At 45.1% G+C, this 14232-nt stretch overlaps 1 protein-coding gene across 6 annotated transcripts in view; it reads left to right on the forward strand.

Moving 5' to 3' along the window:
- NUMB (NUMB endocytic adaptor protein) overlaps nucleotides 1–14232 on the forward strand; it is a 255426-nt gene that overhangs the window by 207400 nt on the left and 33794 nt on the right. For all 6 annotated transcript variants that reach the window (XM_063947663.1, XM_063947662.1, XM_063947667.1 and 3 more), the window contains one exon: nucleotides 10475–10615. In XM_063947663.1, the coding sequence (XP_063803733.1) occupies nucleotides 10475–10615 (141 nt within the window). The remainder of the gene's footprint in view (nucleotides 1–10474; nucleotides 10616–14232) is intronic.

Raw genomic sequence — 14232 nt, forward strand, 5'->3', positions numbered from 1 at the left:
TTCGGATAGTAATAATTGTAAATCTTTCCATGTAAAGAGCTTCATTAATTGTAACACCACCTTTGTGGTTTATATGTTGACCTGTCCCTGTGGTTATAAATACATAGGTAAGACTAAAAGGATGCTGAAGATACGTATTTTAGAACATACTAGAAACATCAAAAATAAAATTAACAATCATAGCATTCCGCGACATTTTCAGGATTGTCACGCCAGTGACCCCACAAAGTTATCCTTTAAAGGTATAGAACATATAAGGTTAAATAAAATGGGAGGTAATAGAGAGAAAGATTTGGAAAAAAGGGAAACCTTTTGGATATTAACCCTTAATACCATTAAACCAAAGGGTCTAAATGAAGGGTTTGAAATAACACCTTTTCTCAACTAGTCGACTAGGAATATACTTGTAGAAAAAATAAAATAATAAATAAAATATAAAAATTGAAAGACATTATTTAAAATAATAATCATTAAAAATAATCATTAAAAACACTTATTAAAAATAAAAATATATATTGACTAGCTAAGAGGTTTTGCATCTAGCTTATAGGATAATAATGGAATATCTGTAGATAATATGCATTTTATGGTATTAATGAATGTTATTCTAAAATACGGCTTGGAGGCACTAATTACATCAATCTTAGTGGCCGCATGCTATTTATCCTCAATTAATTATAACTATATATATATTTATATACCACCTTGGAGATACCATCGGAGTGTAAGTGACACTCTACAAAAATCTTCTATTGATAAAAATCTTCTATTGATCAATATTTAATAAACTAATATGGATTGGATCTGATTAAGGCGTCCAATGCCGTTTATTAGGTACAAATGAATTGTAATTATGCACAACTATGTATAACTTCACGGGCTTGATCTATAAAAGTTGATCACAGCGTCAGATACTCCAGCCTTCTGACGAAGTCGATGACGAAACGCGTTAAGGCGGAGCTTACTGACGCATGCACTCGCTGGGGCTGTTGAATCCTGAAGTCCACGGCTGATGTGTTCCTACTCGCGGCCCTCAAAAGGCAGCAGCTAACGGCGGGGTGAGGATTCCAATACGGACTAAGTGACTTCTGGTTCCAGCCTTTGTCGGGAGATTATTGTAAAATCATGTGGTAACCAGCCCACACTGGTTACCTTGCGGTACGAGTTTAATCTTATTCTGTACGTCTGTCTATTTTTATTAAATACTTTTATGCACTATGGAGCGCCCCCTATATATGCTTTTTTAACAGATACATTACATCCGTGGGAATCGGATTGATTAAAGGGGAGCAGCGGTCCGTGGAAATTTGAAGGAGGATCTAGTGACTTTCCAAGCATTTCATTTTATGCACTTGATTTTACAAACACATTTGTGATTTTTTATTGTTCATTGCTATCTCAAAGTATAACCAGCGCTTACCCCTGTCTATATCTGTTATATATATATATATATATATTGTGTATATATATATATATATATATATATATATATATATATTGTGTGTATATATATATATATATATATATTTCTCTATCGTCCTAGTGGATGCTGGGGTTCCTGAAAGGACCATGGGGAATAGCGGCTCCGCAGGAGACAGGGCACAAAAAGTAAAGCTTTAGGATCAGGTGGTGTGCACTGGCTCCTCCCCCTATGACCCTCCTCCAAGCCTCAGTTAGATTTTTGTGCCCGGCCGAGAAGGGTGCAATCTAGGTGGCTCTCCTAAAGAGCTGCTTAGAAAAGTTTAGCTTAGGTTTTTTATTTTACAGTGAGTCCTGCTGGCAACAGGATCACTGCAACGAGGGACTTAGGGGAGAAGAAGTGAACTCACCTGCGTGCAGGATGGATTGGCTTCTTGGCTACTGGACATTAGCTCCAGAGGGACGATCACAGGTACAGCCTGGATGGTCACCGGAGCCTCGCCGCCGGCCCCCTTGCAGATGCTGAAACGAGAAGAGGTCCAGAATCGGCGGCAGAAGACTCCTCAGTCTTCTTAAGGTAGCGCACAGCACTGCAGCTGTGCGCCATTTTCCTCTCAGCACACTTCACACGGCAGTCACTGAGGGTGCAGGGCGCTGGGAGGGGGGCGCCCTGGGAGGCAAATGAAAACCTTTTTTGGCTAAAAATACCTCACATATAGCCTCCGGGGGCTATATGGAGATATTTAACCCCTGCCAGAATCCGTTAAGAGCGGGAGACGAGGCCGCCGAAAAAGGGGCGGGGCCTATCTCCTCAGCACACAGCGCCATTTTCCCTCACAGAAAGGCTGGAGGGAAGGCTCCCAGGCTCTCCCCTGCACTGCACTACAGAAACAGGGTTAAAACAGAGAGGGGGGGCACTAATTTGGCGTTAGAAATATATAAAAAAGATGCTATAAGGGAAAACACTTATATAAGGTTGTCCCTATATAATTATAGCGTTTTTGGTGTGTGCTGGCAAACTCTCCCTCTGTCTCTCCAAAGGGCTAGTAGGTCCTGTCCTCTATCAGAGCATTCCCTGTGTGTGTGCTGTGTGTCGGTACGTGTGTGTCGACATGTATGAGGACGATGTTGGTGAGGAGGCGGAGCAATTGCCTGTAATGGTGATGTCACTCTCTAGGGAGTCGACACCGGAATGGATGGCTTATTTAGGGAATTACGTGATAATGTCAACACGCGCCAAGGTCGGTTGACGACATGAGACGGCCGACAAACGATTAGTACCGGTCCAGACGTCTCAAAAACACCGTCAGGGGTTTTTAAAACGCCCGTTTACTTTAGTCGGTCGACACAGACACAGACAGGGACACTGAATCCAGTGTCGACGGTGAATAAACAAACGTATTCCTTATTAGGGCCACACGTTAAGGGCAATGAAGGAGGTGTTACATATTTCTGATACTACAAGTACCACAAAAGAGGGTATTATGTGGGATGTGAAAAAACTACCGTAGTTTTTCCTGAATCAGATAAATTAAATGAAGTGTGTGATGATGCGTGGGTTCCCCCCGATAGAAAATATGGGCGGTATACCCTTTCCCGCCAGAAGTTAGGGCGCGTTGGGAAACACCCCTTAGGGTGGATAAGGCGCTCACACGCTTATCAGAACAAGTGGCGGTACCGTCTATAGATAGGGCCGTCCTCAAGGAGCCAGCTGACAGGAGGCTGGAAAAATATCATAAAAAGTATATACACACATACTGGTGTTATACTGCGACCAGCGATCGCCTCAGCCTGGATGTGCAGAGCTGGGGTGGCTTGGTCGGATTCCCTGACTAAAAATATTGATACCCTTGACAGGGACAGTATTTTATTGACTATAGAGCATTTAAAGGATGTATTTCTATATATGCGAGATGCACAGAGGGATATTTGCACTCTGGCATCAAGAGTAAGTGCGATGTCCATATCTGCCAGAAGATGTTTATGGACACGACAGTGGTCAGGTGATGCAGATTCCAAACGGCACAAAGGTGTATTGCCGTATAAAGGAAGAGGAGTTATTTGGGGTCGGTCCATCGGACCTGGTGGCCACGGCAACTGCTGGAAAATCCACCGTTTTTACCCTAAGTCACATCTCTGCAGAAAAAGACACCGTCTTTTCAGCTTCAGTCCTTTCGTCCCTATAAGAGTCATATCTGCCCAGGGATAGAGGAAAGGGAAGAAGACTGCAGCAGGCAGCCCATTCCCAGGAACAGAAGCGTTCCACCGCTTCTGACAAGCTCTCAGCATGACGCTGAGACCGTACAGGACCCCTGGATCCTACAAGTAGTATCCCAGGGGTACAGTTTGGAATGTCGAGACGTTTCCCCTGCGCAGGCTCCTGAAGGCTGCTTTACCAAGGTCTCCCTCCGACAAGGAGGCAGTATGGGAAAAAATTCACGAGCTGTATTCCCAGCAGGTGATAATTAAATTACCCCTCCTACAACAAGAAAAGGGGTATTATTCCACACTATATTGTGGTACTGAAGCCAGAAGGCTAGGTGAGACCTATTCTAAATCTAAAAAAATTTGAACACTTACAAAGGTTCAAATCAAGATGGAGTCACTCAGAGCAGTGATAACGAACCGGGAAGAAGGGGACTATCTGGTGTCCCGAGACATCAGGGATGCTTACCTCCATGTCCCAAATTTGCCCTTATCACTAAGGGTACCTCAGGTTCGTGGTACAGAACTGTCACTATCAGTTTCAGACGCTGCCGTTTGGATTGTCTACGGCACCCCGGGTCTTTACCAAGGTAATGGCCGAAATGATGGTTCTTCTTCGAAGAAAAGGCGTCTTAATTATCCCTTACTTGGACGATCTCCTGATAAGGGCAAAGTCCAGGGAACAGTTGGAGGTCGGAGTAGCACTATCTCGGATACTGTTACAACAGCAGGGGTGGATTCTAAAGATTCCAAAATCGCAGCTGATCCCGACAACAAGTCTCCTGTGCTTAGGGATGATTCTGGACACAGTCCAGAAAAAGGTGTTTCTCCCGGAAGAGAAAGCCAGGGAGTTATCCGAGCTAGTCAGGAACCTCCTAAAATCAGTGCATCATTGCACAAGGGCCATGGTAAAAAAAATGGTGACTTCCTTCGAAGCAATTCCAGTCGGCAGATTTCATGCAAGAACTTTTCAGTGGGATCTGCTGGACAAATGGTCCGGATCGCATCTTCAGATGCATCAGCGGATAACCCTATATCCAAGGACAAGGGTGTCTCTCCTGTGGTGGTTACAGAGTGCTCATCTTCTAGAGGGCCGCAGATTCGGCATTCAGTTTTGGATGTTGGTGACCACGGAGGCCAGCCCGAGAGGCTGGGGAGCAGTCACACAAGGAAAAAATTTCCAGGGAGTGTGATCAAGTCTGGAGATTTTTCTCCACATAAATATAGCTAAGGGTAAATTTATAATGCTCTAAGCTTAGCAAGACCTCTGCTTCAAGGTCAGCCGGTATTGATCCAGTGGGATAAAACATCACGGCAGTCGCCCACGTAAATAGACAGGGCGGCACAAGAAGCAGGAGGGCAGTGGCAAAAACTGCAAGGACTTTTCGCTGGGCGGAAAATCATGTGATAGCACTGTCAGCAGTGTTTCATTCCGGGAATGGAAACTGGGAAGCAGACTTCCTCAGTAGGCACGACCTCCACCCGGCAGAGTGGGAACTTCATGGGGAAGTTTTCCACATAATTGTAAACCGTTGGGAATTACCAAAGGTGGACATGATGGCGTCCCGTCTGAACAAAAAACGGGACAGGTATTGCGCCAGGTTAAGAGACCCTCAGGCAATAGCTGTGGACGTTCTGGTAACACCGTGGGTGTACCAGTCGGTGTATGTGTTCCATCCTCTGCTTTTCATACCTAAGGTACTGAGAATTATAAGACGTAGAGGAGTAAGAACTATACTCATGGCTCCGGATTGGCCAAGAAGGACTTGGTACCCGGAACTTCAAGAGATGCTCACAGAGGACTTATGGCCTCTGCCGCTAAGAAGGGACTTGTTTCAGCAAGTACCATGTCTGTTCCAAGACTTACCGCAGCTGCGTTTGACGGCATGGCGGTGGAACGCCGGATCCTAAGGGAAAAGGCATTCAAGAAGAAGAGGTCATTCCTACCCTGGTCAAAGCCAGAAAGGAGGTGACCGCACAACATTATCACCACATGTGGCGAAAATATGTTGCGTGGTGTGAGGCCAGGAAGGCCCCACGAAGAAATTTCAACTCGGTCGATTCCTGCATTTCTTGCAAACAGGAGTGTCTATGGGCCTCAAATTGGGGTCCATTAAGGTTCAAATTTCGGCCCTGTCGATTTTTCTTCCAGAAAGAATTGGCTTCAGTTCCTGAAGTCCAGAAGTTTGTCAAGGGAGTATTGCATATACAACCCCCTTTTGTGCCTCCAGTGGCACTGTGGGATCTCAACGTAGTTCTGGGATTCCTCAAAACACATTGGTTTAAAACCAGTCAAATCTGTGGATTTGAAGCATCTCACATGAAAAGTGAACATGCTCTTGGACCTGGCCTGGACCAGGCGAGTGTCAAATTGGTGGTTTTTTTCTCAAAAAAGCCCATATCTGTTGTCCATTCGGACAGGGCAGAGCTGCGGACTCGTCCCCAGTTCTCTCCCTAAGGTGGTGTCAGTGTTTCACCTGAACCAGCTTATTGTGGTGTCTTGCGCCTACTAGGGACTTGGAGGACTCCAAGTTGCTAGATGTGGTCAGGGCCCTGAAAATATAGGTTCCAGGACGGCTGGAGTCAGGAAAACTGACTTGCTGTTATCCTGTATGCACCCAACAAACTGGGTGCTCTTGCTTTTAAGCAGACTTTTGCTAGTTGGATGTGTAATACAATTCAGCTTGCACATTCTGTGGCAGGCCTGCCACAGCCAAAATATGTAAATGCCCATTCCACAAGGAAGGTGGGCTCATCTTGGGCGGCTGCCCGAGGGGTCTCGGCTTTACAACTTTGCCGAGCGGCTATTTAGTCAGGGGCAAACACGTTTGTAAAATCCTACAAATTTGATACTCTGGCTAAGGAGGACCTGGAGTTCTCTCATTCGGTGCTGCAGAGTCATCCGCACTCTCCCGCCCGTTTGGGAGCTTTGGTATAATCCCCATGGTCCTTTCAGGAACCCCAGCATCCACTAGGACGATAGAGAAAATAAGAATTTACTTACCGATAATTCTATTTCTCGGAGTCCGTAGTGGATGCTGGGCGCCCATCCCAAGTGCGGATTATCTGCATTACTTGTACATAGTTACAAAAATCGGGTTATTATTGTTGTGAGCCATCTTTTCAGAGGCTCCGCTGTTATCATACTGTTAACTGGGTTCAGATCACAGGTTGTACAGTGTGATTGGTGTGGCTGGTATGAGTCTTACCCGGGATTCATAAATCCTTCCTTATTGTGTACGCTCGTCCGGGCACAGTACCTAACTGAGGCTTGGAGGAGGGTCATAGGGGGAGGAGCCAGTGCACACCACCTGATCCTAAAGCTTTACTTTTTGTGCCCTGTCTCCTGCGGAGCCGCTATTCCCCATGGTCCTTTCAGGAACCCCAGCATCCACTACGGACTCCGAGAAATAGAATTATCGGTAAGTAAATTCTTATTATTGTGTATATATATATATATATATATATATATATATATATATATATATATATATATCTCACAGCCACACTAGAAGTAACAATATTTGTTTGGAGCAAGAAATTCACCTGCTTATAGATGTGTACTTATTGCATATCTCAGCCATCTGTCTTCACTTCCGGTCAGAGAGCCACAGCTTGTGCGTTTCATCACCGGGAACTAGACAGCTACAAGACTCTGTTACACAGTGACATTATTATCGATCTTTCCCCTGACTGTAGTAATCAATAGTTTGTGCAACGTCTGCTTGTCTCTGTGGTGAGAGACATTGTAAAGGGGGTACAGCTTCACCTACAGACCATTGTACAGAGCTCTAAAAAGGTGTAATTGATAGGAGGCATGACAGTTCACATGACCCCTCAGAGCAGTGCAGGTGGGTTACTAGAACACAGGCACAGTTTGAAGTATGTCTGTCTATGTGCCATCAAGAATTTCACCCTCCCATTACAGTGCGTTTTCTGCTGTGCTCTGTTCTGCTAAACACTGTTCAGTCAGGAGGTAGAGCACAAGCTAAATGCACCTTTCACATAAACTGATAAGATGAATCACTGTATTCATATTAAGCTGTGGTGTGATGCGATCCAAGTCTCATTTGTGTGCTAATTATGCCAGCTTGTAGATAAGACTTCATGGGTCAGAGTAATTTCTACCAAATGACCTCATTTGAAGTACGGTTGATATGCGGTGCACACATCACCCATACAGCCTGCATACTTCCATGGAGGTGCGATGGAAAATACGTGATGTTGGAGCAGGTTGTGCTGCTGCTGTTGGCATTCACTCGCCTTTCTGATGGCACATCGCATAGATCTGATATGTACCCCCGTGAGTCAAATGGTATGTATACCCAGAAAAGTATGCAGTACAATACCAGTGTTCATGGTGAAGTCAGATGTTTACTAGCAAAAGTGAGACTGTCATTACCTGCTATGATGTTGTTACTGATAGTTGTAAAACCCAACTTGTGTTTACTTTGTTTTCTTTTACACAATGTTACTTTTATAGCCCAATGTTTGTTTCCTGTTTGATGCTAGCTCATTTTTTATGCATGTTGTAAAAGGACATGCTGACAGCACCAAGCGACTAGCAGCTAGGCCATGGGTCTTACACCTGCGGCTCTCCAGGTGCTGTGGAACTACACATCCCAGCATGCTGTAGCACAACTCTGGCAGGGCGTGCTGGGATGTGTAGTTCCACAGCACCTGGAGGGCCACAGGTTGAAGACCCATGAGCTAGGCAAATATACTAATGACCATTCACTATATAAATCTCATTAATTAATTCGCTACTCACAAAGATAATTCCCAGTTTATCCGATAAACATAGGAGGGAGGGTATCCAGTTATCCCCAATGCATTTTCTGCCACTAAAAACGGCCGGATATTGTGATTAATGATCAATGGTCATTATCGCAGTTTTCAATTAGAGGCTGTTTTTAATGGCAAAATTGGACCTGTAATCACACAAAAACACATGGGATCGGGCATAAATTCCCGATCCCGTGTGTTTTCGCAGCTGTTTATCTGGGATTATGGGGCACACAAAGCATAATCCCCAGTAAATGCGGGTATTGGGGGGGATAAGGACACCGGCATCGGGCTAATTGGATAACCCCGGCGCACCTACTAGCAGCGGTAAAGTACCGCTGCTAATAGGATTTCCCCAATATTTTTTCTGCTGTAAATGAACTCTGTGTTACACTTATCATTCAGACAAGCCATAGCAGGAATCCTAGATGTTGTCACCATAAAGTCTGCTTTACATTTATAAAGTGCGAATAGATAATCCATTCTGCCTAGATCCGCATAACACATTATGTTCCATACCTCAGGAAAGCTTACACATATGTTATGTTTGGCTTTGCGATGTTAGATTCTCATTAACATCTTCAGTAAAAATCTTGTACATAACCTAAAACTGCTCAGTATAGCTGGTACAATATATCATATTTGCCTGTTTTACACATGGATGCGCTGTGTGTTGTCTACCACCACTGTGTATGTGCAGTCTCCCCCAACAAGCAATGACCAACTGTAATTTCAAGAAGAGTAGATGGGGCTGGATGGAAGTTACAGTTCTCCCCTTCACATGTGCGTTTGACAAAGACATCTGCATGGTGTCATAGTGACCTGATGCCACCTGTGTTAGGGTTCATCAGGCAGATTACAGTAAGTACCTAGCTTGCTATTTCATGCACTTCAACTTCATCTCTATTTATAAATAGATCTGGAGAGTACAGATATTTGATGTAGGAAACCTTGTTACGCTTGAATTGAGTTGCGGCTTGACTGAAAAAGAGTGTGTATTTTTTATGCTTCGTGGCAAAACCAAAAGAAGATATATTTCAGAAATTCTTAAAAGCTGTAATATTATACAAATGTGTCCTATAAAGCAGGTGTGAATAAAGTCTGGCCGGTGCTGCATTGGACCAGCTGCCAGCACTTGTTTTGTCTCTCGGGATAAGTGCTTGCCACCAGTGGGCTGTATGGTTAGCACCTGTAGGACAAGCACCGGTGCCTCAGCATTACTCCTCACATCTGTGGCCTCTTCTTTCAGCATACTGCGAGCATTCTTCCTTTTCTTACCTAACCAATGCTCTTCTCTGTATTTCTCATCTCCCTCACATAAGTCCCCACTTCACTGTCATATGCTGAAGGAAGACTGATTACTTCCCTGCTCCGTCCGCCGCACTATTGTGAAATAACATACACTGACTCCCCATAGCTTATAGAAGTCCATTCAAATTCACCCTGAGCACCAGTACCACCTAGTTCTAGTACATAGCTCCAATATTCTTCCTCACACACACTTCCACCCAATGGGTCTTTCCTTCTCTCTAATAACCACTTCTCACTACAATCCACAAGACTTCGTTTGCCGCCAATTAACTTAAGTGATTTCTTTATATGCTCAATAAGAATTTCCACCAGCCTTCAGACCAATAGGTGCTCTGAGCGCCCACCTCTTTGATATCTGACCCTGCTCCCACTTTTACAGCTCACGCTGGTGCACCTGCTCAGCTTTCCCAATCTCCACTCTGAGCTACACTGTGCCCCTCTATACCTACACTCTACCCCACTAGATTTTAATCCACTCACAAGAATTGCCCTTCCTACCATTTTGACATCTGCATTTATTTTTTTCTACCATGTATATCCCTGGTTTATGCATGCTCTGTTTCCCCTGCTGTCCAGTGACGCAGAGCACTTCTGTGCCTTACAAGCCAATAGAAATGTGTAATTGTTTTACAAGTGGAAAAGGAATTATACACATAAATAGGACATGCTTTCCCTTTTCAAATGCACGTTCTACAACCATGACAAAATATTGGGGCTTTTATTTTCTAATGTGCTCTTTATCTTCCGAATAAAGGATCTTCTGGTAGATCAAACTATAGAGAAAGTGTCCTTCTGCGCTCCAGATAGAAATTTTGACCGGGCGTTCTCATACATCTGTCGTGACGGAACAACAAGGAGATGGATCTGCCACTGCTTCATGGCCGTTAAGGACACGGTTAGTTTGATCAAAATTTACTTAATGCTGTGATTTCTTTAAAGCTATATAATAGTGCGTCCTCTAATCGGTGTTTGAAATGACAGGTTAGTTGTTTTTCCCCTCTGTTTTTAATTATTTAGTTTATTGCTTGTGCAAGACCACTGTGTGTCTACAAAAGCGTTGCACAACATAGAGGTCTCATGCAGAGTCTGCTATAGACACATTGTGCCAAATAGTGCTAATACACTACTTAGTGTAAATCACCAACACAGAGATGGATTGATCGCTTTATGCCAGGGGGTATCTGGTAATGTATGGGAGCAAATCAGATATTTGGTCCCAAACCCCAAAAAACAGACAAAAACTGATGTTGAGACAAGTTGTTTAAATTATGCTTTTATTATTTTATTATGCATTTAAATTATGCATTATGCAATTAACTGACAGAACGACCGTTTTCCGGCATGTGAAAACCAATTACTGATAGTCATTTGTTCCCAAACATTACCGGATTTTCATTCCATCCAACCAACTAGTTGGATAATTGGATTAAAGTTGGTATAGTGTATGCCGAGCTTCAATTTAAACCTCACACATAAATACAGATACACAACATGCTGTGCCAAACTTTAGAAACCATTCCAGCCTGGTTGGATCCCTACTTGTTAGAACTGATCATTGTTTACCATGTACAGTAGTAAGGAGATCCACTGGATACAGTAGGGCCTATATCAGCTCACTAAAAATAGGAGTTTAATTACCTACCGGTAAATCCTTTTCTTGTAGTCCGTAGAGGATGCTGGGGTCCACATTAGTACCATGTGGTATAGACGGGTCCAATAGGAGCCACTGGCACTTTAAAAGTTTGAGAGTGTGGGCTGGCTCCTCGCTCTATGCCCCTCCTACCAGACTCAGTATAGGAACTGTGCCAGAGGAGACGGACAACTTCGAGAGAAGGATTTTACACAGTGGCGAGATTCACATCAGCTCACACATACAAGGCAAACCAAGCTAACCAGCTAGAAAACTCAGCAACGGCTGAACAAGATTACTTAACCAAGTAACAAACAGTACGTAACCAAGAACCAAGCAGTACTGAACTAAGTAACCACTGCAGGATCACGAAGCGCTGGACGGGGGCGCCCAGCATCCTCTACGGACTACGAGAAAAGGATTTACCGGTAGGTAATTAAAATCCTATTTTCTCTTACATCCTAGAGGATGCTGGGGTCCACATTAGTACCATGGGGATGAACCAAAGCTCCCAGAACGGGAGGGAGAGCGCAAAGGCTCCTACAGAACTGATTGACCAAACTTTAGGTCCTCAGAGGCCAAAGTATCGAACTTGTAGAAATTAGCAAACATGTTCGACCCTGACCAAGTAGCCGCTCTGCAAAGCCGAGACACCCCGGGCAGCCGCCCAGGAAGAACCCACCTTACGAGTAGAGTGGGCCTTAACAGATGTAGGACACAGCAATCCTACCGTAGAATACGCATGCTGGACAGTGAACCTAATCCAGCGAGAAATCGTCTACTTAGAATTTTCTTGGGATCATACAGGACAAACAGAGAGTCCGACTTTCTGTGACGAGCAGTCCTCTTCACATAGATCTTCAAAGCCCTCACCACGTCCAAGGACTTTGATGTAATTGAGGAGTCAGTAGCCAGTGGCACCACAATAGGTTGGTTGATATGAAAAGCCGACACCACCTTTGGAAAGAAACTGCTGACGCGTCCTGAGCTCAGCTCTGTCTTCATGGAAGATTAAATAGGGGTTTTTACAGGATAAAGCCCCCAACTCCGACACACGTCGAGCAGAAGCTAAGGCCAACAATGTGACAGCCTTCCACGTGAGAAACTTGACCTCAACCTCCTGTAGAGGCTCAAACCAATCCGATTGCAGGAACTGCAGCACCACGTTAAGATCCCAGGGTGACGTCGGCGCCACAAAGGGAGGCTGGATGTGCAGAACCCCTTTCAAAAAGATCTGAACTTCGGAAGGGCAGCCAATTGTTTCTGGAAAAAAATAGATAAGGCCAAAATCTGGACCTTTATGGATCCCAAGCGCAGACCCATGTCCACACCTGCTTGCAGGAAGAGGAGAAACCGTCCATGTTGAAATTTCTTGGATTCATACCAAGACACACATTTTTTCCAAATGCGATGGTAATGTTTAGTCGTTACCCCTTTCCTAGCCTGCATCAGGGTAGTAAAAACCTTGCTCGGAATACACTTACGGGCTAAGATCTGGCATTCAACCGCCATGCCGTCAAACGTAGCCACGGTAAGTCCTGATAAGCGAACGGCCCCTGTTGCAGAAGGTCCTCTCGAAGAGGAAGAGGCCACGGTTCTTCCAACAGTAGATCCAGAAGATCCGCCTACCAAGCTCGCCTTGGTCAGTCCGGAGCAATGAGAATTGCCCGATCCCCTGTTCTCTTTATGAGCTTTAGGATTCTTAGAATGAGTGGAAGTGGAGAGAACACATATACTGACTGGAACACCCACGGAGTTACCAGGGCATCCACCGCCACTGCTTGTGGGTCTCTGGACCTGGAACAGTACCTCCGAATTTTCTTGTTGAGACGGGAGGCTATCATGTTTATTTGAGGCACGCTCCCAACGACTAGTCACGTCTGTGAACACCTCATGGAGGCCCCATTCCCCTGGATGGAGATAGTGTCTGCTAAGGTAGTCTGCTTCCCAGTTGTCCACGCCCAGAAGGAAGATCTCTGACAGTGCCATCGCGTGCCTTTCTGCCCAGAGTAGGTTTCTTGTCACCTCTGACATTGCAGCCCTGCTCTTAGTTCCTCCCTATCGGTTTATGTAGGCCACCACCGTCACATTGTCCGACTGGGCCGATCTTGTAGAAGATGAGCCGCTTGGAGAAGACCGTTGTACACGGCTCTTCATTCCAGAATATTTATTGGAAGAATGGCTTCCTGATTTGACCATCTTCTTTGGAAGGTTCCCCCTGGGTGACCGCTCCCCAACCTCTGAGACTTGCATCCGTGGTCAGAAGGATCCAGTTCTGAATTCCAAACCTGCGGCCCTTTAAAAGGTGAGGCATTTGCAGCCACCAGAGGAGCAAAATCCTTGCCTTCGGCGACAGATGTATCCTCTGGTGCATGTGCAGATGAGACCCGACCATTTGTCCAGGAGATCCAGTTGGAAGGGTCGAGCATGGACTCATCCGTACTGTAGAGCCTCGTTTGAGGCCACCATCTTCCACAGAAGGCGAATGCACTGATGAATCGATACCTGGGCAGGCTTCAAGACATCCTGGACTATAGACTGTATCACCAACGCTTTCTCCCTTGGAAGAAACACCCTCTGCACTTCCGTGTCGAGGACCATCCCCAGGAAAGACAATCTCCTTGTCTGCTCCAAATGTGATTTCGGAAGGTTCCGGATCCATCCGTGATTCCTGAGCGGTTGAGTCGTACGAGTAATCGACTGTAACAACCTCACCCTGGATACTGCCTTTATCAGCAGATCGTCCAGGTATGGAATTATGTTTACTCCCTGCCTGTGGAGGAGAACCATCATCTCCGCCATCACCCTGGTGAACACCCTCGGTGCTGTGGAGAGGCCGAATGGCAGAGCCTGAAACTGATAGTGACTGTCTAACAGTGCAA

This window comes from Pseudophryne corroboree, chromosome 12 (genome assembly GCF_028390025.1).
Source record: "Pseudophryne corroboree isolate aPseCor3 chromosome 12, aPseCor3.hap2, whole genome shotgun sequence".
NCBI classification, from domain to species: Eukaryota; Metazoa; Chordata; class Amphibia; order Anura; family Myobatrachidae; genus Pseudophryne; species Pseudophryne corroboree.